Below are 24,659 nucleotides of genomic sequence, written 5' to 3' on the forward strand. Positions count from 1 at the left end.
AAATTTTGCTACATTATTTATGATCACTGCAAACAGTAATTGCTCTATGCTTGTCTAACTTATAATTGCACTGGCATAACATAATTAATTACCAAGTGAAAAAAAGATCTAGAATGCAAATATGTCAGCAATAATGAACTTACTTAACATCCCTCTCCCTTGACAATAGTTTTAAAAAACAAAATAGCAGAATTAGAAAAGACGAGAAATACGACTTATCGTATTCTTCATGTATTTCTATATATATCTTTTGCACGATACTGATCAAATTGCAGTACAAGATGCTACTTACCGCTATTTGGAAGGATTGGTCAACCGATAGACTGAATGACGAATCAGACATTATGGTCGAGTACGCCAAAAGGGGAGCGTTTTTTTCTCGGTTATACTGCGGTAGGATAAATTATATTCAAAATTCGTATTTTCCTTCCATGATTCATTTTATACACCGTTGCCATCGAATTACAGGACTTGGCGTTTTCTGTACCATATGTTTTATTCAACTATCTGCATCACCATATATTTTAGACATAATTTCACCGAATAACGAAACGCGAGATTTAATATACATTTATCCAGCTTATTATTATATCGATGACCGGAAGTACCGTATGTTTATAAGTTTTCATATGACATATACGATTATTTCAACATTTTTTGTGTTTGTCGGCTGTGATACGAGTTACATATATATGGTGCAACACGCCTGTGGACAGTTAGCGGTGGCTGGGTAATAAAATGAAATATCACTTGAATCAAATAATTTTCGTTTAGTTTTAAACTATACAAGTATAAATTTTCACAGACATCGTTTCAAGAATGCGCTTTCAGATTTGACTATCGACGACGTAAACAGTGGAATCCAGGATAAGAGTTATAAGAAAGTGCTTCATTCGATTCGAGAACACCAATATGCTACAAAGTCAGTACTGAAATTAGAAAAACATTAGTTGCCATCATTCTCTTGTTAGCTTATTACATTTATTTAGCTTATTTGTCTCCAAAGACATTGTATTCCATACAAGGGGGTGCCCTATCGTTCGATGATAATGTTGATAGAAATAAATAATTTTGTTTGTTTCACAAAAATATTTAAGTCGAACACCATGGTGTGATGTATCACCTTAGTTGGTGATAAGTAATGATACATTGATTTCTTATCATTAATTGGATTCTTACCGCACTATAGTATAACAATTAGCTAACACGTGTTCTTGATTATTCTCAAGCAGTATCAAGAATAGTCTAAATAATTTTGTGAGACTTTAATGCGTTTACATCCGTGTATCACATATGTATGTATACTATTGAACTTTTTATGGACAACGGCCTGTTGGTCCTGTTTCGATGCTACCAAAGCAGTTACCTGAAGGGTATACAAACTAGTCATTCCGTTTATCTTTGCATTTGCATCGGTATGTCAATGGCATCTTTCACAGTCTCATTGGTAAAGGTAAGCTTTTCGGTGTAACCCCGTACTGATTCCCAACAGTCGAAATTACCGTGCTTCAAAACAGGTTGCGTCACAGACGGAAATTTCTGGAATGCTTATTAAGGACAGTGTTTTTCTTTTGTCCCAATTGATTCATATACTTCTTTTAACTGTGCAAGGACAATTCGTGCTGAACTCGAACGATGAAATTATCGAATCGATGTAAGTGATGCATAAATATTGTTTGATACACGTAGCGAAAAGTACTTTCATTTTTATATTCATTTCTTGTGTTAGTACACTTATCTCCTAAATCGCTAAATTAAAAGAATGATAATAAGATTGTCTGGAATTGAATTTTCATTATAGTATCAAACAAATGAGATGTCGATGTGTCAAAATTATAAGGTTTATTTATTTGTCTTTGTGTTATTAATGCTATATTATAAGAACTGAATTAAGTTATTCATTATCATTAACGTATGGACTATTTTTTTAATAAATTCAAATTCACAGATACGACGCATCGTGGTATAATGCTAATAAAAAAACGCAATTGTTGTTCGTGTTATCCATCAGAAGCTGTTTGAGTCCTCCAATTCTGTCAGCTGGGGGTCTTTTAGACCTAAATTTGAAAAATTTTGCAGAGGCAAGTATCTACTCCTCCTTAAATCTACAATTATTGTGCAAGTTTTAAGAATATCTTTTTAAATAAATCCGCGCAATATCATGATTGATGATATAATCTTCCAGATTATAAAAGCATCTGTTTCATACTTTACCGTATTGAAATCTACGTAAACCGTAAAATATTCCCGACAGAGGCAATGGAAGACAATACTCCGGAACGAACGAATATCAATATATAATAAAATATGTACAGAAATGGAATGGTGCTTGCTTCTTAACCGCTAATTTATCTTTAGTTTCATTTTCCTAGGTCATGGCAATGAATGTGACGAAGAAGTGATACGTGCAGAATTTCTGAATGATTAGACAACGAGAACTCGTGTCGCATTTGAGTATAAATTTCCAAATTATCTATAATTTCACATCTCTTACGAGCATGATAATGTTTCGACATTTTGGAAATATTGTTGAATAATTTTAAATCAACGTGCAATGTCTTAGACTTATATTAATAACACGTACGTTTTACTTCCAAAAATATACATATGTAAAATTCTTTAGTTTTGTTTAACATTACGCTTGGGATATAAATCGGCGTCTGAGTTAGCTTCCTGATCTGTAAAAGCAAGATCCCATGTGCTGATTCACAGTGCATGCAAAAGTATTTATCTCACATATTTGTTTGTCATAACATTACGTTTGATTTGCCTACTTAAACAATTCACGTCAATTATGGATTTTTCAACAACACCAAGTAATGTGATATTAGTAATAGAAAAAAATACACAACTGTTAATCATGAGAAGAAGTTGAACTATTAATACATATACAAAAAATTAACTTGCGACCACGACTGGCGAAGCAAGTCAGCTTAATCGTGCATGAAACACACTTTCTTACACAGACACAAAATATATTTTGATTATTCACAGTTTGAAGAGAATTATAACCAGATAAAAGTCCGTACAGATCAGTCCGATCTTCAACAATCATTTATCTTTCTACTTCGCTTAACCGTTTCGGATAGGAACTGTCTTTTTCACCCAACTGTGCTATATCAAGCTCTCTGACATCAAATTTATTCAAGGTATCCAAAGCAGTTACGATTTAAATTATTCGTTACTAGCAATTTGTCAAACAATTGATTCTTTCGAGTGGATATCTGACTTTTCCAGAGGGTTCTCCGCAGGATAGTGACAACGTAGAGAACACACGATAACGACGATCTAATACTTCGATTGAGTTACTTGCGCATCTTTATCAAAGGTACTTTAAGAGTGTAAAATTACCAAGGGCGAATGAATAATTAAATCATCACTTTAAACTACGACGATCGAAATGACGGGCAGGTACGCATTAGTCAGCTACACTCTTCGTGTAAATATTACATGGTCGACATAAAGTAGAAGCATAATGGCCAATCCCAGACACTCATGAAATTTCACTGTCACTCATCAAGTGTCAGTCGTAGATACTGTCGTGCACTCTTAACATCAATCTTCTCCTCACCATGGACAAAGCCACAGTAGTAAACGAGTACATGAAAGTAGTGAAAATATGTACTATGATGGGTGGGATTTGGCCGGATCAGAGTAAATTTTCGAAACTCGTTATGCGAACAATTATATACATCGTCGTTGTGCTATCGCTTGTTACCCAGGTACAAGAACGTTAATTTATCGGCATCTTGGTTATCGTATCACAATCGCGTAAGTGGTGATTCCACGTCAAAACATTCACGTGAAATTTTTTCATTTGATGCTTCATCGCTGGGAAAGCCGAATTCGAATATTTGTGAAACGTACTTCAACTTGACTAATAACAGACTAGATATAGGTAAATAATCAACAGGAGATTTTTCATAGATTTGAAAATAAGTTAAAAATTTTTTTTCATTTTTTCGTTGAGGGTATCCTTTTCAAGAAAATGAAGTTTAAAAGTGTTTAATTACGAACTGGTCTGAGACACTTGCATCATATATATTCAAATTCATAGTTTTAAAAAATGAAACAATTTATGGAAAAATGTTATTGTATATGTTTCATTTGTTTTCAAATAAGAGTTTAACAACTTTGTGTTATTTGCTCTTGTTCAGTCAAGATAAAATGTACTTGTCAAATCTTAATATGGATTTTGTCCAAAACAAAGGTTTAGGGGAAGTAATGTTATACCAGATTTTTGTTTTCATTTTTCACAAAACCGCCGCCTCCCCGATTGTGATTACCGCCACAGCCTATATATTAATAATCACACACAAGCATTGTGATCTTTGTCGAATATTTCACAGAATTCCAATTCTTTTTAATACTTGATGTAATTATGGCATTATGTACTAATGCGAGGATTCCTTTTTAAATTGCTCGATCGTTGATTGTAGATGGCAAACGTCGTGTGTTTCTACAGTCTACAGACCGTAGTAGAACAGGTCTGCTTTTTTAATGCAGTATCTGCGGTATTGATAAAGCAAGGGAATTATATTGTGAACACGGCCGAGGTAAAGAAATTTCTCTTATCACTTTCCATTTTCTATTATTCTTGCGATACACATTATATAAATCCCACAATGAACGATATGATAAGTCGATAGTTTTGATTTTGTGATTCTTATGTTAGATGGGGTAAACCTGATAGATTCGAAATTATATGCCTTTTGATACTAATGGAGATAAATTTGCAATGTTTCGCAAGAAACGAATAATGTTTGTTCGGTTGTTATGATAGCGCATATGCCCAGTGACTTGCGATTGCCATTTAATCTATGTGGAGTATTTGTACGTGGTTTGCGACTCATAATATTGCCTGATATTACTAATATATTTTTTAAATGGTCATGACTATAACAAAAGGCATACTTAAAATTAAGGATCATTTACAATTGTTCTTTGAACCGCAAAGTTCCCTATATTTCAATTTTGTTTTAATACTTGTTCCGTATTAGAAATTTTTCCAAATTATTTATGGTCACTGCAAATAGTAATTTTTCTATGCTTATCTAACTTATAATCGCACTCGCTTGACACAATTAATTTCCAAGTTAAAAAAATATCTACAATGGAAATATGTCAGCAATAATGTACTTACTTTACACGCCTCTCTCTTGATAATAGTTTTAAGAATCAAAATAGCAGAATTAGAAAAGACGAGAAATACGACTTATCGTATTCTTCATGTATTTCTATATATATCTTTTGCACGATACTGATCAAATTGCAGTACAAGATGCTACTTACCGCTATTTGGAAGGATTGGTCAACCGATAGACTTATTGATGAATTTGAAATTATGGTCGAATACGCCAGAAGGGGAGCGTTTTTTTCTCGGTTGTACTGCGGTAGGATAAATCATATTGAAAACTCGTACTTTCCTTCCGTGATTAATTTTATATACCATTGCAATCGAATTACAGGAATTGGTGTTTTCTGTTGCATAAGTTTTATTCAACTATCTCTATCGCCATATATTTTAGACATTATTTCACCGAATAACGAAACGCGAGATTTAATATACATTTATCCAGCATATTATTATATCGATGATCGGAAGTACCGTATGTTTATAAGTTTTCATATGATACATACGGTTATATCAACATTTTTTGTGTTTGTCGGCTGTGATACGAGTTACATATATATGGTGCAACACGCCTGTGGACAGTTAGCGGTGGCTGGGTAATAAAATGAAATATCACTTGAATCAAATAATTTTCGTTTAGTTTTAAACTATACAAGTATAAATTTTCACAGACATCGTTTCAAGAATGCGCTTTCAGATTTGACTATCGACAATGGAAAGAGTGGCATGCAGGATAAGAGTTATGAGAGAGTGCTTCATTCGATTCGAAAACACCAGTATGCTACAAAGTCAGTACACAATTAGGAAAAACAGTAGTTGTCACCATTTTCTTGTTTGCCTATTTATTTTTCTCCAAAGACATTAGCAACAACTATGTTTTTAAAAAAGGAGGTGTCCTAACGTTTGATGTTAATGTTGTTAAGAATAAATAATTTTGTTTGTTTTACAAAAATATATAATTAAAACGGCATATTGAGGTGTATCACTTTAATTGCTGATGACTTCTTTTAATTAACTGAACATTTACTGTGCTATAGCATAATAATTAGCTAATAAGTGTTCTTGAATTTTCTCAAACAATATTAAGAATAGTCTTAATAATTCTGTGAAATTTAAATGTGTTTATTTCGTGTATCACATATGTATGTATACTATTGAACTTTTTATGGACAACGGTCTGTTGGTCCTGTTTCGATGCTATCAAAGCAGTTTTCTGAAGACCATTCAAACGAGTCATTCCATTTATCTTTGTATTTGCATCGGTATGTCAATGGCATCCTTCTCAGTCTCATTGGTAAAGGTAAGCTTTTCAGTCTAATCTCGTACTGTTTCGCAATAGTCGAAGTTACTGTGCTTCAAAACAGGTTGCATCACAGTCGGAAATTTCTGGAATGCTCATCAAGGACATTGTTTTTCTTTTGTCCCAACTGATACATATACTTCTTTTAACTGTGCAAGGACAATTCGTACTGAACTCGAACGATGAAATTATCGAATCGATGTAAGTGATGCATAAATATTGTTTGATACACGTAGCGCAAAGTACTTTCATTTTTATATTCATTTCTTGTGTTAGTACACTTATCTCCTAAATCGCTAAATTAAAAGAATGATAATAAGATTGTCTGGAATTGAATTTTCATTATAGTATAAAACAAATGAGATGTCGATGTGTCAAAATTATAAGGTTTATTTATTTGTCTTTGTGTTATTAATGCTATATTATAAGAACTGAATTAAGTTATTCATTATCATTAACGTATGGACTATTTTTTTAATAAATTCAAATTCACAGATACGACGCATCGTGGTATAATGCTAATAAAAAAACGCAATTGTTGTTCGTGTTATCCATCAGAAGCTGTTTGAGTCCTCCAATTCTGTCAGCTGGGGGTCTTTTAGACCTAAATTTGAAAAATTTTGCAGAGGCAAGTATCTACTCCTCCTTAAATCTACAATTATTGTGCAAGTTTTAAGAATATCTTTTTAAATAAATCCGCGCAATATCATGATTGATGATATAATCTTCCAGATTATAAAAGCATCTGTTTCATACTTTACCGTATTGAAATCTACGTAAACCGTAAAATATTCCCGACAGAGGCAATGGAAGACAATACTCCGGAACGAACGAATATCAATATATAATAAAATATGTACAGAAATGGAATGGTGCTTGCTTCTTAACCGCTAATTTATCTTTAGTTTCATTTTCCTAGGTCATGGCAATGAATGTGACGAAGAAGTGATACGTGCAGAATTTCTGAATGATTAGACAACGAGAACTCGTGTCGCATTTGAGTATAAATTTCCAAATTATCTATAATTTCACATCTCTTACGAGCATGATAATGTTTCGACATTTTGGAAATATTGTTGAATAATTTTAAATCAACGTGCAATGTCTTAGACGTATATTAATAACACGTACGTTTTACTTCCAAAAGTATACATATGTAAAATTCTTTAGTTTTGTTTAACATTACGCTTGGGATATAAATCGGCGTCTGAGTTAGCTTCCTGATCTGTAAAAGCAAGATCCCATGTGCTGATTCACAGTGCATGCAAAAGTATTTATCTCACATATTTGTTTGTCATAACATTACGTTTGATTTGCCTACTTAAACAATTCACGTCAATTATGGATTTTTCAACAACACCAAGTAATGTGACATTAGTAATGGAAAAAAATACACAACTGTTAATCATGAGAAGAAGTTGAACTATTAATACATATACAAAAAATTAACTTGCGACCACGACTGGCGAAGCAAGTCAGCTTAATCGTGCACGAAACGCCCTACACTTTCTTACACAGACACAAAATATATTTTGATTATTCACAGTTTGAAGAGAATTATAACCAGATAAAAGTCCGTACAGATCAGTCCGATCTTCAACAATCATTTATCTTTCTACTTCGCTTAACCGTTTCGGATAGGAACTGTCTTTTTTACCCAACTGTGCTATATCAAGCTCTCTGATATCAAATTTATTCAAGGTACCCAAAGCAGTTATGACTTAAATTATTCGTTACTAGCAATTTGTCAATCAATTAATTTTTTCGAGTGGATATTCGATGTTTCAAGATGGTTCTCAGCGGGGTAGTGGTCACAACGTAAAGAACACACGATAACGACGAGCTAATACTTCGATTGAGTTACTTGCGCATCTTTATCAAAGGTACTTTAAGAGTGTAAAATTACCAAGGGCGAATGAATGATTAAATCACCACTTTAAACTACGACGATCGAAATGACGGGCAGGTACGTATTAGTTAGCTACATTCTTCGTGTAAATATTACATGGTCGACATAAAGTAGAAGCATAATGGCCAATCCCAGACACTCAAGAAATTTCACTGTCACTCATCAAGTGTCAGTCGTAGATACTGTCGTGCACTCTTAACATCAGTCTTCTCCTCACCATGGACAAAGCCACAGTAGTAAACGAGTACATGAAAGTAGTGAAAATATGTACTATGATGGGTGGGATTTGGCCGGATCAGAGTAAATTTTCGAAACTCGTTATGCGAACAATTATATACATCGTCGTTGTACTATCGCTTGTTACGCAGGTACAAGAACGTTAATTTATCGGCATCTTGGTTATCGTATCACAATCGCGTAAGTGGTGATTCCACGTAAAAAAATTCACGTGAAATTTTTTCATTTGATGCTTCATCGCTGGGAAAGCCGAATTCGAATATTTGTGAAACGTACTTCTACTTGACTAATAACAGACTAGATATAGGTAAATAATCAACAGGAGATTTTTCATAGATTTGAAAATAAGTTAAAAATTTTTTTTCATTTTTTCGTTGAGGGTATCCTTTTCAAGAAAATGAAGTTTAAAAGTGTTTAATTACGAACTGGTCTGAGACACTTGCATCATATATATTCAAATTCATAGTTTTAAAAAATGAAACAATTTATGAAAAAATGTTATTGTATATGTTTCATTTGTTTTCAAATAAGAGTTTAACAACTTTGTGTTATTTGCTCATGTTCAGCTAAGATAAAATGTACTTGTCAAATCTTCAAAGTCGATTTTCTTGAAAACAAAGATTCAGGGGAAGTAATGTTACATCTGATTTCTGTTTTCATTTTTCACAGAACCGTCGCCTCTCCGATTGTGTTATGATTACTGCCACAGCCTGTATATTAGTAATCACACACAAGCATTGTCATGTTCGTCGAAAATTTCACAAAACTCAAAATCTTTTTAATGCTTGATGTAATTATGGCATTATGTACTAATGTGAGAATTTCTTTTTTATTATATTATTCTATCATTGATTCTAGATGGCAAACGTTGTGTGTTTCTACAGTCTACAGACCGTAGTAGAGCAGGTCTCTATTTTTAATGCGGTAGCTACGGTATTGATAAAGCAAGGGAATTATATTGTGAACATGGCGAAGGTAAAGGAATTTCTCGTATCACTTTCCATCTTCTATTATTTTTGTGGTACACATTATATAAAACCCATAATGAACGATATGATAAGTCGATATTTTTGATTTTGTGACTCTTATGTTGGATGCGATAAACCTGACAGATTCGAAATTATATGCCTTTTCATAGTAGTGGAGATATTTCTGCAATATTTTGTAAGAAACGAATAATATTTGTTCGTTTTTTATGACAACGTTTATGCCCAGTATTGACTTGCGATCGGGGTATTCTGCTTCGTGGGGTATTTGCACGTGCTTTGCCGACTGATACAATTGACTCAAAGAACAAATAGTTTGATGTAATTAAAATAAGTCTGTATAACTAATATTACTAATATATGTTTTAAATGGTCATGACTATAGCAAAAGGCATATTTAAAATTGAGTATCATTAGGAACTGTATTTTGAAACACAAAGTTCCATCTATTTCAATTTTGTTTTAATATTCGATCCGTATTATTAATTTTACTAAATTCTTTATGATCACTGCAAACAGTAATTTTTCAATACTTATAATTGCACTGGCTTGAGATAATTAATTACTAAGTGAAAAAAAGATTTAGAATGCAAATGTATCAGCAATAATGAACTTACTTAACATCCTTCTCTCTTGACAATAGTTTTAATAATACAAAATAGTAGAATTAGAAAAGACGAGAAATACGATTTATCGTATTCTTCATGTATTTATATATATATATATCTTTTGCACGATACTGATCAAATTGCAGTACAAAATGCTGCTTACCGCTATTTGGAAGGATTGGTCAGCCGATAGACAGATTGATGAATTTGAAATTATGGTCGAGTACGCCAAAAGGGGAGCGTTTTTTTCTCGGTTATACTGCGGTAGGATAAATTATATTCAAAATTCGTATTTTCCTTCCATGATTCATTTTATACATCGTTGCCATCGAATTACAGGACTTGGCGTTTTCTGTTGCATAAGTTTTATTCAACTATCTCTATCGCCATATATTTTAGACATTATTTCACCGAATAACGAAACGCGAGATTTAATATACATTTATCCAGCATATTATTATATCGATGACCGGAAGTACCGTATGTTTATAAGTTTTCATATGACATATACGATTATATCAGCATTTTTTGTGTATGTTGGCTGTGATGCGAGTTATATATATATGGTGCAACACGCATGTGGACAGTTAGCGGTGGCTGGGTAATAAAATGAAATATCAGTTGGATCAAATAATTTTCGTTTAACTTCAAACTGCAATAAGTATAAATTTCTTCACAGACATCGTTTCAAGAATTCGCTTTCAGATTTGACTATCGACAATGAAAAGAGTGGCATGCAGGATAAGAGTTATGAGAGAGTGCTTCATTCGATTCGAGAACACCAATTTGCTACAAAGTCAGTACTGAATTAGGAAAAATATTAGTAGCCACCATTTTCTTGTTAGCCTATTTCTTTGTCTCCAAAGACATTAACAAAAACTATGTTTTTAAAAAAGAGGGTGTCCTATTGTTTGATGTTATTGTTGATAGGAATAATTAATTTTGTTTGTTTCGCAAAAATATTTAATTCGAACATCATGATGTAATGTATCTGCTTAGCTGATGATAAGTAATGAAACATTGATTTCTTGTCATTAATTAGATACTTACCGCACTATAGTATGACAATTAGCTAACACGTGTTCTTGAATATTCTCAAGCACTATCAAGAGTAGTCTTAATAATCTTGTGAAACTTTAATGCGTTTACTTCCGTGTATCACATATGTATGTATACTATTGAACTTTTTATGGACAACGGCTTGTTGATTCTGTTTCGATGCCATCAAAGTAGATACCTGAATACTATTCAAACCAGTCATTCCATCTATCTTTGCATATGCATCGGTATGTCAATGGCATCTTTCTCAGTCTCATTAGTAAAGGTAAGCTTTTCGGTCTAATCTCGTACTGATTCCCAACAGTCGAAATTATCGTGCTTCAAAACAGGTTGCGTCACAGTCGGAATTTTCTGGAATGCTCTTCATGGACAGTGTTTTTCTTTTGTCTCAATTGATACATATACTTCTTTTAACTGTGCAAGGACAATTCGTACTGAACTCGAACGATGAAATTATCGAATCGATGTAAGTGATGCATAAATATTGTTTGATACACGTAGCGCAAAGTACTTTCATTTTTATATTCATTTCTTGTGTTAGTACACTTTTCTCTTAGATCGCTAAATTAAAACGAATGAGATATCGATGTGTCAAACTGATAAGGTTTATTTATTTGTTTTTGTGTTATTAATGCTATATTAGAAGAACTGAATTCAGTTATTCATTATCATTAACGTATGGACCATTTTTGTAATAAATTTAAATTCACAGATACGACGCATCGTGGTATAATGCTAATAAAAAAACGCAATTGTTGTTCGTGTTATCCATCAGAAGCTGCTTGAGTCCTCCAATTCTGTCAGCTGGGGGACTTTTAGACCTGAATTTGAAAAATTTTGCAGAGGCAAGTTTTAAGAATATCTTTTTAAATAAATCTATGTAATATCATACCTTCCAGATTATAAAGGCATCTGTTTCATACTTTACCGTATTGAAATCTACGTGAATTGTGAAGTACTCCTGACTGAGACGACGAAAACAATATTCCAGAGCGAACGAAGATCAATATATAGTAAAAATATGTACAGAAATATAGTGGTGCTTATTTCTCAACCACTAATTTATTTTTGCCTTTATTCTCCTAGATTATGGCAATGAATTTTAGAAAGAAGTGATATGTGCAAAATTTCGGAATGATTGGACAATGAGAACCTGTGTCGCATTTGAGTGGAAGTTTTCAAATTTTAATGGTCTTGTATTTGGAAAATACTAATGAATATTTTTGAATACAAGTACAATGTTTTAAATGTATAATAATATTTACTTAAATATTATACACACACACACACAAACATACATATACATATTTACATAGTATATAATATTTATACTATATATTTATATACACATGTAATGTAACTGGTGTGTCTGACACTTATGTACAAGTGAACACGAGGTGATTTCTTATGAAAAAATAAAACAAAATATAGAATAAAATTATTTTGTTCTGAGGCTTCGTTTTCAAGAAAATCGACTTTGAAGATTTGACAAGTATACTTTCAGTTGATTCATTCTGGACTAAACAAAAGTAGATAATCGACAGGTGTTTAAACTACATCTCTTTCCTCAATGAAATTTCTGCACAAGATGCTTTATTTTTGAAGAAAGTTTGAAAATGTATTATGCGCGTGTACCAGATACCTCATAATTAAACATATTCAAATTTTATTTTCTTGAAAATGAAACCTTAAACGGAAGAATTTTATTCTATATTTTTTACTCATTTTTGCATCTAAAATTACTTCCTTGAAGTTATTTAGTCCTGTCCAGTTTGAAATTAACCATGTTTAAATATACTTGACGACTGAACTTGGTTTCCTGAAAAACTATGCATCGGACAAAAAAGTTTGTTTTTATATTTTTTCTTACTTTTTTATAGGGAATGACCTCATGTCCGCTTATATATAACCCACCAAGTGTGACAATTTGTGCACATACATTAAAGTGCATTCAAAAGAAATTTTTTACGCCCATAGCTGAGGACCATCCTAATACGAAATTTAACATTAAGGATTATTGAATCCTTAATTGGATTTAATCCTGATATTCGTCATCATTTGCCGTGAAGTATCGCAGAAAACTTCACGGTCGTTTTAAAAACACTTTAACTATCCACAGAATATAACGAATACAAAATAATACATTATTTGACCAATTTAATTCATTAATAATCTTTCGCAGAATATTGGAAATGTTTCAATTTATCTACATATTTCTGGTTACTTACATGATAATACAAAGATGTAGTTCCAGGTGGAATGTAAAGAGGGCAACACGTACATAATTACATACATTGAAATATATTTAATCAATATATTTGTACTTATCATCAATTTATATTAATTAATCTCAATTCATAGAATAACATATCATTAAATCAAGTCTATTATACATATATACGTTTCGATAAGAGATATAACACAAGGTTTTATATTTTATAGAATTTTTTTTGTACACCACACACGAAAATATTTTAACCGAGAAACGTAGACTTCATAAAATTGGAAAAGAAAACGTTTGTTGATTGCTGTTGCTAAAAAATAGTCCGTGTGTTATGTGAAACACCAACCCTGTCATATTCTGAAGTACAATGGGAGTCAATGCATGCAACCATTAATTTTTCATATCCCTTATATAGACCCACTTATCTCCTTATTGCATATAAATTATTCTCTTCAATATCCCAGGACTATATCGAATTAAACTACATTAAGTTGTTTTCCAAACCTCTTTCACATTGAAACATTGAAGCTTTATCACGGACAAAGTAAGCGAAAAAGAGGAGGTTTTTAAAATTGTTATTACCCAGCACGAAACGATTCCATTTTCCGTATAAATTAGTCAAACCGAAAATTTCTTGTAAAAGCGAGTGCGATTGAGTAAAATAATAATAAAATTATTACGTTATTGACGTTATGGAGGATATACAGGTTTGAACTTGCCCTACTCGACCACTACAGTTTGAACAGTGGTGGACATGAATACTGTTGATAAACCATTATTCAGGATTAAATAAACAAATCAAGAGAATTATTGAAGTGGTCACGCGAGTATTAATTGCATTTCAATTTATTTAATGTAATTCTTAAAGTTGTAGGCATTTATCCGAATGTATGTTTTTATAAACATAACTAAAAAATAATATTTAATCATTTTCATTTACTAAATATTAGTGTTATTAAAAATTAGTGTTCTAGTCCTGTTATTATATATATTCTTGTATCTTCTTATATATAAATATTGTATTTATACTTTTATGCATTTTTTACACTTCTACTTTAAATTTTGTATAAATATATAAACATTCGCAGTCTACTAATTCTAGTCAGTAATCAAACCATATAATTAAACTTTAGATTAATATAACGAATTTTATATCTTACGATCTCCAGCGATATAATGCAGATTCTTGTTTGAACGACTATGGATTGGCAAACGATCGAGGATCAGTGTCTGAAAGCCAACAAATTTTTCAGTCAGCTTGTTGGTGTGTGGCCTGATCAAGAAAAATTCACGAAAATTATTATACGATTTGTCATATTTATTATTATTATTGCCACAATTACAGCGCAGGTATTTTTTATAGTTATGTTAGCATATGAGACTTGTATCCAGTCTATGTGCTTTTCATTGATTCAAAATATATATCACCGACCTTTTTTTTATTGCTGATAACCATTAGTAAAAATTTAATATAAAAACATGAGGTTGCACATATACAAGATATCCCAGGATTTAACAATCAAATTTTGTCAGTGTACGAGTATTTAACAGATCTAATGAATATAATCGAACAAAAAATATTGTATTATGATTATTTGAAGTTTCGTAAAAATGTTGTGCTAAAAATATGGGGGAAAATATTAAAACACGTATCTCGAAATCATTATAAAAAATTGGAAGTGTGACATTTCGTGTTTTTCATTCGTGACTTTCAAATATCGTATTTTCCCATATCATAGAGAATTCATATGTCAATATATAATAGAAGTGCGTTTTTTTATATATTATAGATATCACGGGTAGTAGTATTTTATAGCTTGGAGGTGTTGTCGGATCAGATGCCGTATCTCGATATAGGATTCGTCATTTTAATCAAGCAGTACAATTACATTCTGAACGAAAAAAAGGTGAAAGACCAATAAACATCCAGTAATCTCTCTGATAATTATAAATATCTTTAAAATTATAGTTGAAAGGACTTCTAAACGATATCGTGGCCGACCGGCTAATAGAACGACCGAAGAAGGAATTAGAGATTTTGGACATGTACTCCAAGAAGGCAACGTTTCTCTCCTGTTTATACCAAGGTGACAAAGGGAATGTATAAATTTTTACATTACAGAATCAAATACCACAGTGATAGTCAATAACGAAGGCCTTAATAATTATTCAGCTGATATTGTTAACGCAAATCATCATTGTTCAATGAAAATATACATTCTTTGAACAATGTTCATATATTTACTTTTTCTATTTTACTATTAGTAATCGCTTATAAGGAGGCACATGTCAATGCCGTTTTTACAAATTTAATTGAAATAAAACCTAAACCAAACCCACTACAAGCTTATCTTAAATCATAGTAGTATGAGTGGGATTATACGTGAAATTATTTGACAATATATCTCAATCAAATTGATGAGATACGTCTGCTGTAAATAATTACAATTTTGTTTTATATTTTATTCCTATTGCATTTAGTTAGCATATCTTTTTGTGCGTTTATGTTCGTCCTCCTACCGACTATACCACCTATCCTGAACGTCGTCGCACCCCTGAACGAGTCACGAAGTCGCGAATTCATCTACCCATCCTATTATTTCGTGGACGAGCAGCAGTATTACTATCCCATACTTGTGCATATGATAATCGTGGCGGTAATACTCACAAGCGTTTATATAGCCTGTGACATCAATTTGGTTCATGTCGTACACCATGGTTGCGCCTTGTTGGCCATTAGTGGGTGAGTATACTTTGGTTCCTATGTGCAGATTCCGCGCCTTTTATGTTGTACAGGGTGGTAAAAAAGTGGGCATTATTTATAATTGACATATTTTTCGAGTTATCAACAGTGGGTTATGCGTTTTCTGACGAAATATCACAATGATGATTACATCATCGGAACATCATGTAAAGATATAGGAGGGATTCGGAAATACAAATAATTCACTTTATTCAGCACACAACAGTTATACATATATCTTATACTCTGAAGACCTCGTAAACCTACTCGCACGCACGCTTGTTGTCAACTGACTCTTCCAGATACTTCTAAACGACTGCCAATCGTCTTTTGTCCCAACTAAGGCCTGAACGCCCTCTCACGCTTATACACATTCACATGTTCAGTGTAACTGTATCATCTTCTTAACACATCAAAATGTATGCACCGTAATCACTTTCTTAAGAATTTGCATAGACTGAGAAAAGTATCGAAATGCTTGTACATACTATTTATGAATATATTTTGAAAATTCATTAGAATTGTTTAAATAAACTGAAATGAAATTACACAATCATGATTAGTTTTATAAAGTTTGAAAGCGGATGAACCTGAAAATATGTATGAAAGTTACAAATGTCTAGTGCAAGTATATATTTCGTGGAGATTACAATAGTATTAAATAGTCAGTTATCCATTGCATTAATAAGCCTCAATATTCAATAGGATCATATTTAACACTTGTTACATGTTTAGATTGAATATTAATCTCTCATTGTAGATATATTTGCGGTAAATGTCTTCTAACTTCTATATACATTTTTAGATTCATTTCAAATATCTACTGCTATTATCATGACAATTTTGTCGCATTACATTACAGTATATTACAAATATGCATAAAGATGTTTTTCTATTTAAATTGCAATATTATTTATGACTTAACTTATCTTAGTTATTTAATTAGTTACAGTTGTTACGTAAAATACACGTAATGTGATATAATCAGCAACAGTAAGAAATATATAATTATTAATCATAATTATAATTATATAATGTAATTATTAGCCATTGGAACGATTTGACTACTATCCTTCACGTGTAAGACTTATATACAGCCGTGTAATCTTTACATCATTTTTCATCTTACCATGGGCAAAACCACAGTAGAAGAAGAGTACATGAAAGTAGTGAAGATATGTACTATGGTGGCTGGAATTTGGCCTGATCAGAGAAAATTCTCGAAACTCGTCATACAAAAGATTATACATATACATCGTTATTGTGATATCGCTTATTATCCAGGTACGTAAATAATAATTTATCTTCAATCGTATTTATTGTATATTTAAGAACTGCGATCGTTAGACTGTGAATGTTCATGGAAATGCATATTTTAACGAAATGCAAGTAAAGAAACCTAAATACACACAAATTTCGTTCGAAAATCCCTCTTTCTTAAATTAATCAATTATTAATTGTAGATGGGAAATATCCTGCGTTTGTTCAGCCTGGATACGCTGATAGAGCAGATCTGTTCTTTGTCTGTGGTAGCCGGAATATTGATGAAATCAACTTTTATTACAATATAATACCGTTTCTACGAACGATACAGTATAATACAAGGTACACAATCTCGTCAGTAATAGGTAATACAATTGGCTAGTGCGGCATAAAACGTACCTCGTCTATGGTGCTAGTTACTTACATGATAATGTACAAATGCAGTTCCAGGTGTAACGTGAAGAGAGCAAAGCATAGATAATTTCACTTATTAGAATACGTTTAACCAATATACATGTATATCCACTATGGATATAAGTAGATTATTGAGCTGGCCAAAAGCCGAAATCTCCTTTCAATAAACTATGGATATAAGTAGACTATTGAGCTGGCCAAAAGCCGAAATCTCCTTTCAATAAACTTTTCAATAAATAGGATAAAATTAACCTGTTATTTTATATATTTTTGTATCTTCTTATATATATAAGTACTGAAAATATCTTTACGAATATGTGAAATAAACTAAAATTATTGGACAATACATTCCGAAGTCACATAAATTGGTGAAATATGTTTGCTGCAAATAATTAGTATTTTATTTCATATTTTATTCCTATTGCATTTAGTTAACATATCTTTTTGTGCGTTTATGTTCGTCCTCCTATCGACTATAGCAGTATTACTATCCCATACTAGCACGTACGACGTTAGGAGCATCAATGCTCACAGACGTTTATATTACTTGCGACATTAATTTGGTTTATTTTGTACATCATGGGTGCGCCTTATTGGCCATCAGTGCGTGAGTATACACGAACTTTCTTCGTTATCTTGATGTCTAAAATCACACTATATAAATATTACCCACTTTTTTTAAACGCCCTATATAATCTATAAGCGAAACTTTGACTATAACCAATGAAACAATGAGCACAGGTATCGTTTCAAGCACGCAGTGGATAACGTGAACTTTTCCAATGAAAAGTATCTGGACGTGTTACTAGATGAAACCTATGCGAAAATAAGCCGATCCATCGATGCTCACAGAAAGGCCGTTGAGTTAGTATCATTGTATATTGTACAATATCCATATAATATATACGTAAAGTCGTTTGCCAAATCTTATACACTTTTTGTCACGTCAGATATGTGGATAAAATTGACGCCTGCCACGTGCACTACTTCTTCATCATCTTGGGTGTGATAATCGTAACATTTACATCCACGTTCGTGCGGGTAAGTTTCAATTCACCAATACACGTTTAATTTACGTTTAATTTACAGACACAATTTAGGCTATGGTTGCAGTGGATGCGTTTTCTGACGAAATAATGTTTTGACGAATGAAACATTTAAAAACCGAGAAGCATGCAATGTAACCAGTCTTATAAGAATCTACCTAAAAGTATCGTAAAGCCACGAAAGTATTCAGTCACTTGTAGACATCTTTTATGAACGTATTATGTATATTTTAAAATTTCATTAGCACTAAGACTCAACAATCATAATTATATTGAGAAAATTTGAAATCAATCTGACACGATATGGTAGCCATGTCTTGTTACAGTAAATACTCTTGAAATTTCAAAATGTTTTATACAACACGAACATATCCATTAAAATGTTCTATAGTAGATGTTCGAATAATTTCGTGAGCCATTATATATAATGAATTGTCTCGATGCGCCTATTTATTAGTACAACATAGTTTGACAAAATATGCATCCACTGTGACTATAGACTTACGCTATCGTGACTTAATATGTGATATTATTTTCTGCAATTAGTTGTCAACGATGGAAATAGGAGTCAGATACTTCATATTCTGCGCGTTCACTGTTAGCCAAATGACTCATCTTTTGTTTCTGACGATAATGGGACAATTCCTGACAAATTCCAATGATAAAACCTTCCAGACAATGTAAGATCGATATAAACTCCCATTTATAGGTATTAAGGCACTTTCTACTTCCATACAAGATGTTATAATTGGTTTAAATTATCAATAAATGAAAAAAATTGAAATGTTATTTAATTTAATTTGAACGACTTAAATTCACGGTAGAATCCATTGTATAGATGTGAAGCCAAATGGTACAATGGATCGTCGAAAGCGCAATCGTTATATCTATTGGTGTTGCGAAAGTGTTTGAGCCCGCCTAAACTAACTGGTGGAGGAGTGATCTCTTTGAATTTGGAAAGCTTTGTACAGGTTAGCTTATCACTTCCACGAAATACAAATGAGAACAGTTTTCAAAAAACAATTGACGATTCATTAACGACTAATATCTTTCTAGGTTTTAAAAGCATCTTTCTCGTATTATACAGTGTTTAGATCTTCATAAATTGAAGAAAAAAAGCGCGAATTGGATGGTTCGAATTTATCGGTATATGCATTCAAGCGAAATTCTTTCTTCAAATGTTGACAATATTTTTAGTATAGCGTATATTTTACGTTTCACTTGAGTTAGTTACTTGCTGTTAACATTTCATTTTGAACATAAAATATAATGTTTTCTCATTACTTCTTTCATTTTCTTTTTCCCTCTGTTCTTGATACAAAGAATACATAAATATCTTAAGTGTTATTGATGCTATGACAGACATATGTATGTGACGAATAAGTCTTATTATTACGGGCCCTTATTTTAATTCCTTTACTTTCATAAAATTTCTGAAACATTCGGAAATGAAATTTATTTTTCAGCAATAAAATATTATTATCTGAACTATAGTGATGTAGGCTTAAGCATTCTTCATTTCGAACTATGTAAAAGTCAATTACCAGAAATTGTATAAAAATAATAGATATTAATAGAAGCATCACTTCTAATTCCAATGAAACATAGTTATTAAGCCATTTATTATCAAATTTATCGATGATTATGTACTCACAATATAAAAATAATTACGTACTCACAATACTATCTTTTTCGTTGGCCCGTCTTGTCGTACTTTATTTTTAACTTACTAGATGTACAGATCATCTTTTTCATGTTACACTTAACACTACGGCTCACGACTAAATAAATGTAGTTCCCATGAATGAACAATACATATGTACGTGTGTACTTACACATGATGAGAACAGACAATATGATTCCTCTAGCAAGTATGATGATTCAATATTTATAATATGCATGCAGCATATACGTTGCATTAATGATATACAATTAACAGCAATTTTGAAATTGATGCACATTACCGTAAATACATTTTTAATGTGTACTCCACAGTTCCATTAACAGAACCAGATCCAGAAGTAGTAAAAGTACACTAACGTACAGAACTGTCAAGCGTTCGGTTGGTTAACATTGGGTTCATATCATGAATAGAGTTACAATCGAGAAGCGATTCTTACAGATAACGAAAATATTCGCGATACTAGGTGGCATTTGGCCAGGTCAAAATAAAATTAAGTTCATTTTGTGGGCTATGGTGCATATTACTATGGTATCATCTGTCATTGTACAGGTACGTGTCTATGAATTTATATCCACCAATATTTCACGAAAAATCACGACATCGTAACGGAACGTTCCACGATACTCGCAAATCACATTCCATTTCGGTTTCGATTTAACTAATATAAAATGTAAATAAAATTCATAGATATTCCTAATCATTTCCATTTCAAAACCAAATTCTCGGGGTCCTTGGATAACTTAAGGAAGACATAATTAAGTCGTAAATGCTACAATAAAATTTCACATCTTGAGAATTTTGCTTTAATACCAACATCCCACTTATTTCAAGTTTAAATAATTATTCCCAAAATAAAAAAATGTAAGGAACATTATCGTGATTACCTTGATAATAGCTTTTAAGCGTTAAAAATAAAAGAAAAAAATTATAAATAATTAACGATAGACTCGTAATATTAATTTTAGGTAGCAAGAATTATACATATAGGCACTTTGGAAGTCGTACTGGAGCAGTCCTCCTTTATAGGCGCGATAATACTCATGATCATAAAACATGGTAACTATATCCTGAACGCAAAGAAGGTAAGAAAATATTTGCCAATCATGACAAGATACTTTTGATTTGCACACCAACCTTATAAATATCATAGCTTAAATCCCTTTTGAATGACATGTCCGAGGATTGGGCAACCGATCGATTCAAAGAAGAGTTTGCCATTATGACGACATACGCATATAGGGGAACCACTCTTGCGATGTTCTACTTTGGTAAATCAATATCTAGAAAAGCAGGTTGCAACTCTGGTTGATAATTTCATTAGTACACAACATAAACTGATCTAGTTAACGCTTACGTATATAATCAAAATACAACAATTAATTCTAAATTACTCAATAAATGCATAACTAAATTTGAAATGTCAAAATGGAAAACTGTTGCATTCGTGACGTAAAAGTACACAATGAATGGAAATCTGGTGTGATTTTGTGATATCATTACTAGAAAATAAAAAAATTAAAAATGGGGACCGATTGTCCACACTAGGGTTCATTATCTTACACTTTTTAATATAATTAATAGACTGCGAATATTTGTGCATTTATGGGAAACTTAGAGGTATGAAAACGGATGGAATAAACATAATATGCAAAAAAATAATAAATGTCCAAGATATATAGCACTCGTTATACAATGTAGTGAGTGAAAAAAATCTTTGCTTAGTCTCCAACTTTTTATATTTGTTTGCAATAATATGTATTTCCATAAACATACGTAATATTACAATTAAGATAGCAATTATTTACTTTCAGTAAACGCGTGCATATGCACAGTACTTTTTATACAAATGCCATGGACGGTGCGCCTAGTGCACATGTTGAAACCACACAATACATCTTCACCAATATTATACACTATACCAGCTTACTATTTTGTCGAGGATGACCGCAAATATTACTATTATATTCAAATGTATCTGGCTCTCTCTGTATTTGTCGTTCTCATTGTGTTCGTCGGTTGTGATACTTGTTACATGATCCTTGTGCAACATGCGTGCGCATTGCTAACTGTGGCCGGGTAAATAAAGCGAAAATTTGCTCCATGCTTCATATTTTATTAAACAAATTGTAATATTTCTAGATATCGCTTCAAAAATGCCATCAATGACCTTTCCTTCAATACGAAGAATCCCGAAAAGGGGGCAAAGGAGATATATAAAAACCTACGTTTCTCTATACAGGGGCACCAACGAGCAATAATGTCAGTATTAATCAGCGATTATAAACAATTGTTGAATGTTTAAGTGAAAAAGTTATGGTACAAGAATTCATATCTTAGTTTCAATGATTCTTTTTTACAAGTGAAAATGAGAAAGGATTTAACTATTTTGGGTTAGTGGTAACCATTATCGATGATGGAAATTGTTTTAGATTACTTTCAAACATCATCCTCATTGTAATATTTTCCACTAACATTTCTTCTATTAAAAATTATATTAATAAATTCTATGTTATATTCTTAATGATTTCATTTTTTAATTTTATTCGATATTTTTAAATAATTGTACTTTTAAAAAAATTGTTTGAATCGCCAGTCATTACCATTATTTAAGCAAAAAATTGACCTTCTCACAATACTTGAAATGAGTGTTATTCTTGATCCGTGACCGAGGTATTAGATTTTGATTTTTTTTGGAGATTTCTGTTCTGGTTGAGCAATATTTTCCTTGATTTTATTCAAATAGGTTTCTGCGGAATATCGAGAGCACACATGTTACTTACCTTTTTATGTGTATGGGTATAATAGTGCTGTGTGTTAGTATTACTATGGTAGAGGTAAGTTTCTTGTAATCCACTTCATATCGTTGAACGCGACTTACCAATACACTATCAATTATTTGAGATTAGATCGCTACGATGGATCCCTGTTGGGATTTTTACAAGTTTATTGGCTTTCTGATTATTCAATTGTTGCATCTGTTCTGTCTAACGATGCAGGGACAGTTTGTCATAAATTCGTCCGATGAGATTTACGATGCAATGTGAGTGCAATACACATTATGAAAATTTTATTTTCTTCCATTACATTCTTCCATATATTGTAATTTTATCAACCACTTGTATGAGAATGCAATAATAATGCAAGAGAATGAAAAATTATGATTATATATTCCTACGTAGATTAAAACATTTCATGTAATTTGGTAGTTCCTTCATTTATTTATATTTCTTTAATTTGACGCTTACAGTAGATTTTAGAATTGTCCTTTATAAAAAGAATATTTTATTATCAAATTTAATTAATATCCAGAAGAATAAATGAATTTTGTAACTTTTGAAAGAAATAAGATTAAAGTGAAATTAGTATGCTATTGGTATGCCATTGGCTTGTCTAAATAGAAAATTTATTTATTTGATAATTTATTCCGCTTCATTCAAGTGGTTGTTTGATCGACATAAGTATATGAAATTTATAAATTATAATGACATTCATAGATACGAAGCACAATGGTATAATACGAATCCAGAAATGCAAGCATTTTACGTGTTAGCATTACGGCGAAGTCTAACTCCACCCCGTTTAACTGCCGGCGGTTTAATACAATTGAACATGCAAAGTTTTTCAGAAGTAATGTATCACTAGTGTTATTTTGTATAATTATGAAACATTCGGTAGAACAATATTGGTGTATTTCAGGTGATGAAACTATGCGTTTCGTATTATACAGTGTTGAGAACAACATCGTAACTTCTTTAAATATAATTTTCTATACTATAAAGTACCCAATATACATGTTATTGAGAGTAATTGTTTTATCAATACGAATGATAAACTGATATTACAGAAATAAATATTTAAAAATATATGGTTTTGTTTTTACTTACAGCATCTCACACAGATTGGATTCAAGACCCCTTTAATGAATATATACTATGTGTGTCGTGAAATTGACTCTGTAGTGGTACTCGCATGTCATGATTGCGTTGATAGAGTTTGAAGCAAATCTGAAAGTATTTATAAAAGATGTTTAATACAAGTATGAGCATGAATGG

General features: G+C 31.9%; 5 protein-coding genes and 1 long non-coding RNA gene across 8 annotated transcripts in view; 5 read left to right on the forward strand and 1 right to left on the reverse strand.

The window, feature by feature from the left end:
- Positions 1–24,646, reverse strand: part of LOC139995844 (uncharacterized) — a 42,820-nt gene extending 18,174 nt beyond the window's left edge. Inside the window, exons 1-3 of one of the 2 annotated variants that reach the window (XR_011802077.1) lie at positions 24,492–24,646; positions 23,388–23,871; positions 22,644–22,779 (exon numbers count right to left, since the gene is read on the reverse strand). This is a non-coding gene — a long non-coding RNA (uncharacterized lncRNA). Of the gene's footprint in view, positions 1–22,643; positions 22,780–23,387; positions 23,872–24,491 lie in introns of those variants that run through there. The other variant, XR_011802078.1, reaches the window with a different exon arrangement.
- On the forward strand, positions 5,092–6,089 carry LOC141445922 (uncharacterized). The gene is made up of 3 exons (XM_074112124.1): positions 5,092–5,393; positions 5,469–5,730; positions 5,806–6,089. Exons 1-3 carry the CDS (start codon positions 5,282–5,284, stop codon positions 5,936–5,938), a joined length of 507 nt encoding a protein of 168 aa, XP_073968225.1. The 5' UTR covers positions 5,092–5,281; the 3' UTR covers positions 5,939–6,089.
- On the forward strand, positions 6,279–7,110 carry LOC139995845 (uncharacterized). The gene is made up of 3 exons (XM_074112120.1): positions 6,279–6,434; positions 6,499–6,635; positions 6,930–7,110. Exons 1-3 carry the CDS (start codon positions 6,279–6,281, stop codon positions 7,108–7,110), a joined length of 474 nt encoding a protein of 157 aa, XP_073968221.1.
- Positions 8,385–12,360, forward strand: LOC139995610 (uncharacterized). 2 transcript variants are annotated; one of them, XR_011802015.1, is made up of 7 exons: positions 8,385–8,711; positions 9,439–9,555; positions 10,321–10,438; positions 10,514–10,775; positions 10,854–10,970; positions 11,408–11,699; positions 11,946–12,360. XR_011802015.1 is itself a non-coding variant. In XM_072019221.1 (6 exons), the coding sequence occupies exons 1-6, from the start codon at positions 8,562–8,564 to the stop codon at positions 11,514–11,516; spliced, it is 873 nt and encodes a 290-aa protein (XP_071875322.1). In that variant the 5' UTR covers positions 8,385–8,561; the 3' UTR covers positions 11,517–11,751. The 2 variants fall into 2 exon arrangements, 1 of the variants encoding a protein (XP_071875322.1); XM_072019221.1 differs by lacking the exon at positions 11,946–12,360 and having other exon boundaries at positions 11,408–11,751.
- On the forward strand, positions 14,212–20,131 carry LOC139995842 (uncharacterized). The gene is made up of 10 exons (XM_072019706.1): positions 14,212–14,312; positions 14,627–14,807; positions 15,248–15,364; positions 15,427–15,544; positions 15,939–16,200; positions 18,619–18,741; positions 18,828–18,918; positions 19,470–19,603; positions 19,762–19,894; positions 19,980–20,131. Exons 2-10 carry the CDS (start codon positions 14,658–14,660, stop codon positions 20,025–20,027), a joined length of 1,176 nt encoding a protein of 391 aa, XP_071875807.1. The 5' UTR covers positions 14,212–14,312; positions 14,627–14,657; the 3' UTR covers positions 20,028–20,131.
- Positions 20,719–24,293, forward strand: LOC139995841 (uncharacterized). The gene is made up of 8 exons (XM_072019705.1): positions 20,719–21,156; positions 21,573–21,689; positions 21,758–21,875; positions 22,419–22,683; positions 22,747–22,866; positions 23,351–23,441; positions 23,514–23,647; positions 24,102–24,293. Exons 1-8 carry the CDS (start codon positions 21,010–21,012, stop codon positions 24,247–24,249), a joined length of 1,140 nt encoding a protein of 379 aa, XP_071875806.1. The 5' UTR covers positions 20,719–21,009; the 3' UTR covers positions 24,250–24,293.
- Positions 24,647–24,659: the final 13 nt, after the last annotated feature.

Source organism: Bombus fervidus, chromosome 16 (genome assembly GCF_041682495.2).
Source record: "Bombus fervidus isolate BK054 chromosome 16, iyBomFerv1, whole genome shotgun sequence".
Taxonomy (NCBI): Eukaryota; Metazoa; Arthropoda; class Insecta; order Hymenoptera; family Apidae; genus Bombus; species Bombus fervidus.

What these genes read in the sequence shown, in the direction of transcription:
- LOC141445922 (XM_074112124.1), top strand. Translation starts at nt 5,282, where the DNA reads ATGCTACTTACCGCTATTTGGAAGGATTGGTCAACCGATAGACTTATT. An exon ending in TTTTTCTCGGTTGTACTGCG is followed by an intron (nt 5,394 to 5,468) that starts GTAGGATAAATC and finishes ATCGAATTACAG; the next exon opens with GAATTGGTGTTTTCTGTTGC. An exon ending in GGACAGTTAGCGGTGGCTGG is followed by an intron (nt 5,731 to 5,805) that starts GTAATAAAATGA and finishes AAATTTTCACAG; the next exon opens with ACATCGTTTCAAGAATGCGC.
- LOC139995845 (XM_074112120.1), top strand. Translation starts at nt 6,279, where the DNA reads ATGTATACTATTGAACTTTTTATGGACAACGGTCTGTTGGTCCTGTTT. An exon ending in TCTCAGTCTCATTGGTAAAG is followed by an intron (nt 6,435 to 6,498) that starts GTAAGCTTTTCA and finishes GCTTCAAAACAG; the next exon opens with GTTGCATCACAGTCGGAAAT. An exon ending in GATGAAATTATCGAATCGAT is followed by an intron (nt 6,636 to 6,929) that starts GTAAGTGATGCA and finishes TCAAATTCACAG; the next exon opens with ATACGACGCATCGTGGTATA.
- LOC139995610 (XM_072019221.1), top strand. Translation starts at nt 8,562, where the DNA reads ATGGACAAAGCCACAGTAGTAAACGAGTACATGAAAGTAGTGAAAATA. An exon ending in GGACAGTTAGCGGTGGCTGG is followed by an intron (nt 10,776 to 10,853) that starts GTAATAAAATGA and finishes ATTTCTTCACAG; the next exon opens with ACATCGTTTCAAGAATTCGC. An exon ending in GAACACCAATTTGCTACAAA is followed by an intron (nt 10,971 to 11,407) that starts GTCAGTACTGAA and finishes CCATCAAAGTAG; the next exon opens with ATACCTGAATACTATTCAAA.
- LOC139995842 (XM_072019706.1), top strand. Translation starts at nt 14,658, where the DNA reads ATGGATTGGCAAACGATCGAGGATCAGTGTCTGAAAGCCAACAAATTT. An exon ending in TTGCCACAATTACAGCGCAG is followed by an intron (nt 14,808 to 15,247) that starts GTATTTTTTATA and finishes TATATATTATAG; the next exon opens with ATATCACGGGTAGTAGTATT. An exon ending in TCTCTCCTGTTTATACCAAG is followed by an intron (nt 15,545 to 15,938) that starts GTGACAAAGGGA and finishes TATTGCATTTAG; the next exon opens with TTAGCATATCTTTTTGTGCG.
- LOC139995841 (XM_072019705.1), top strand. Translation starts at nt 21,010, where the DNA reads ATGAATAGAGTTACAATCGAGAAGCGATTCTTACAGATAACGAAAATA. An exon ending in ATATCCTGAACGCAAAGAAG is followed by an intron (nt 21,690 to 21,757) that starts GTAAGAAAATAT and finishes TAAATATCATAG; the next exon opens with CTTAAATCCCTTTTGAATGA. An exon ending in GCATTGCTAACTGTGGCCGG is followed by an intron (nt 22,684 to 22,746) that starts GTAAATAAAGCG and finishes TAATATTTCTAG; the next exon opens with ATATCGCTTCAAAAATGCCA.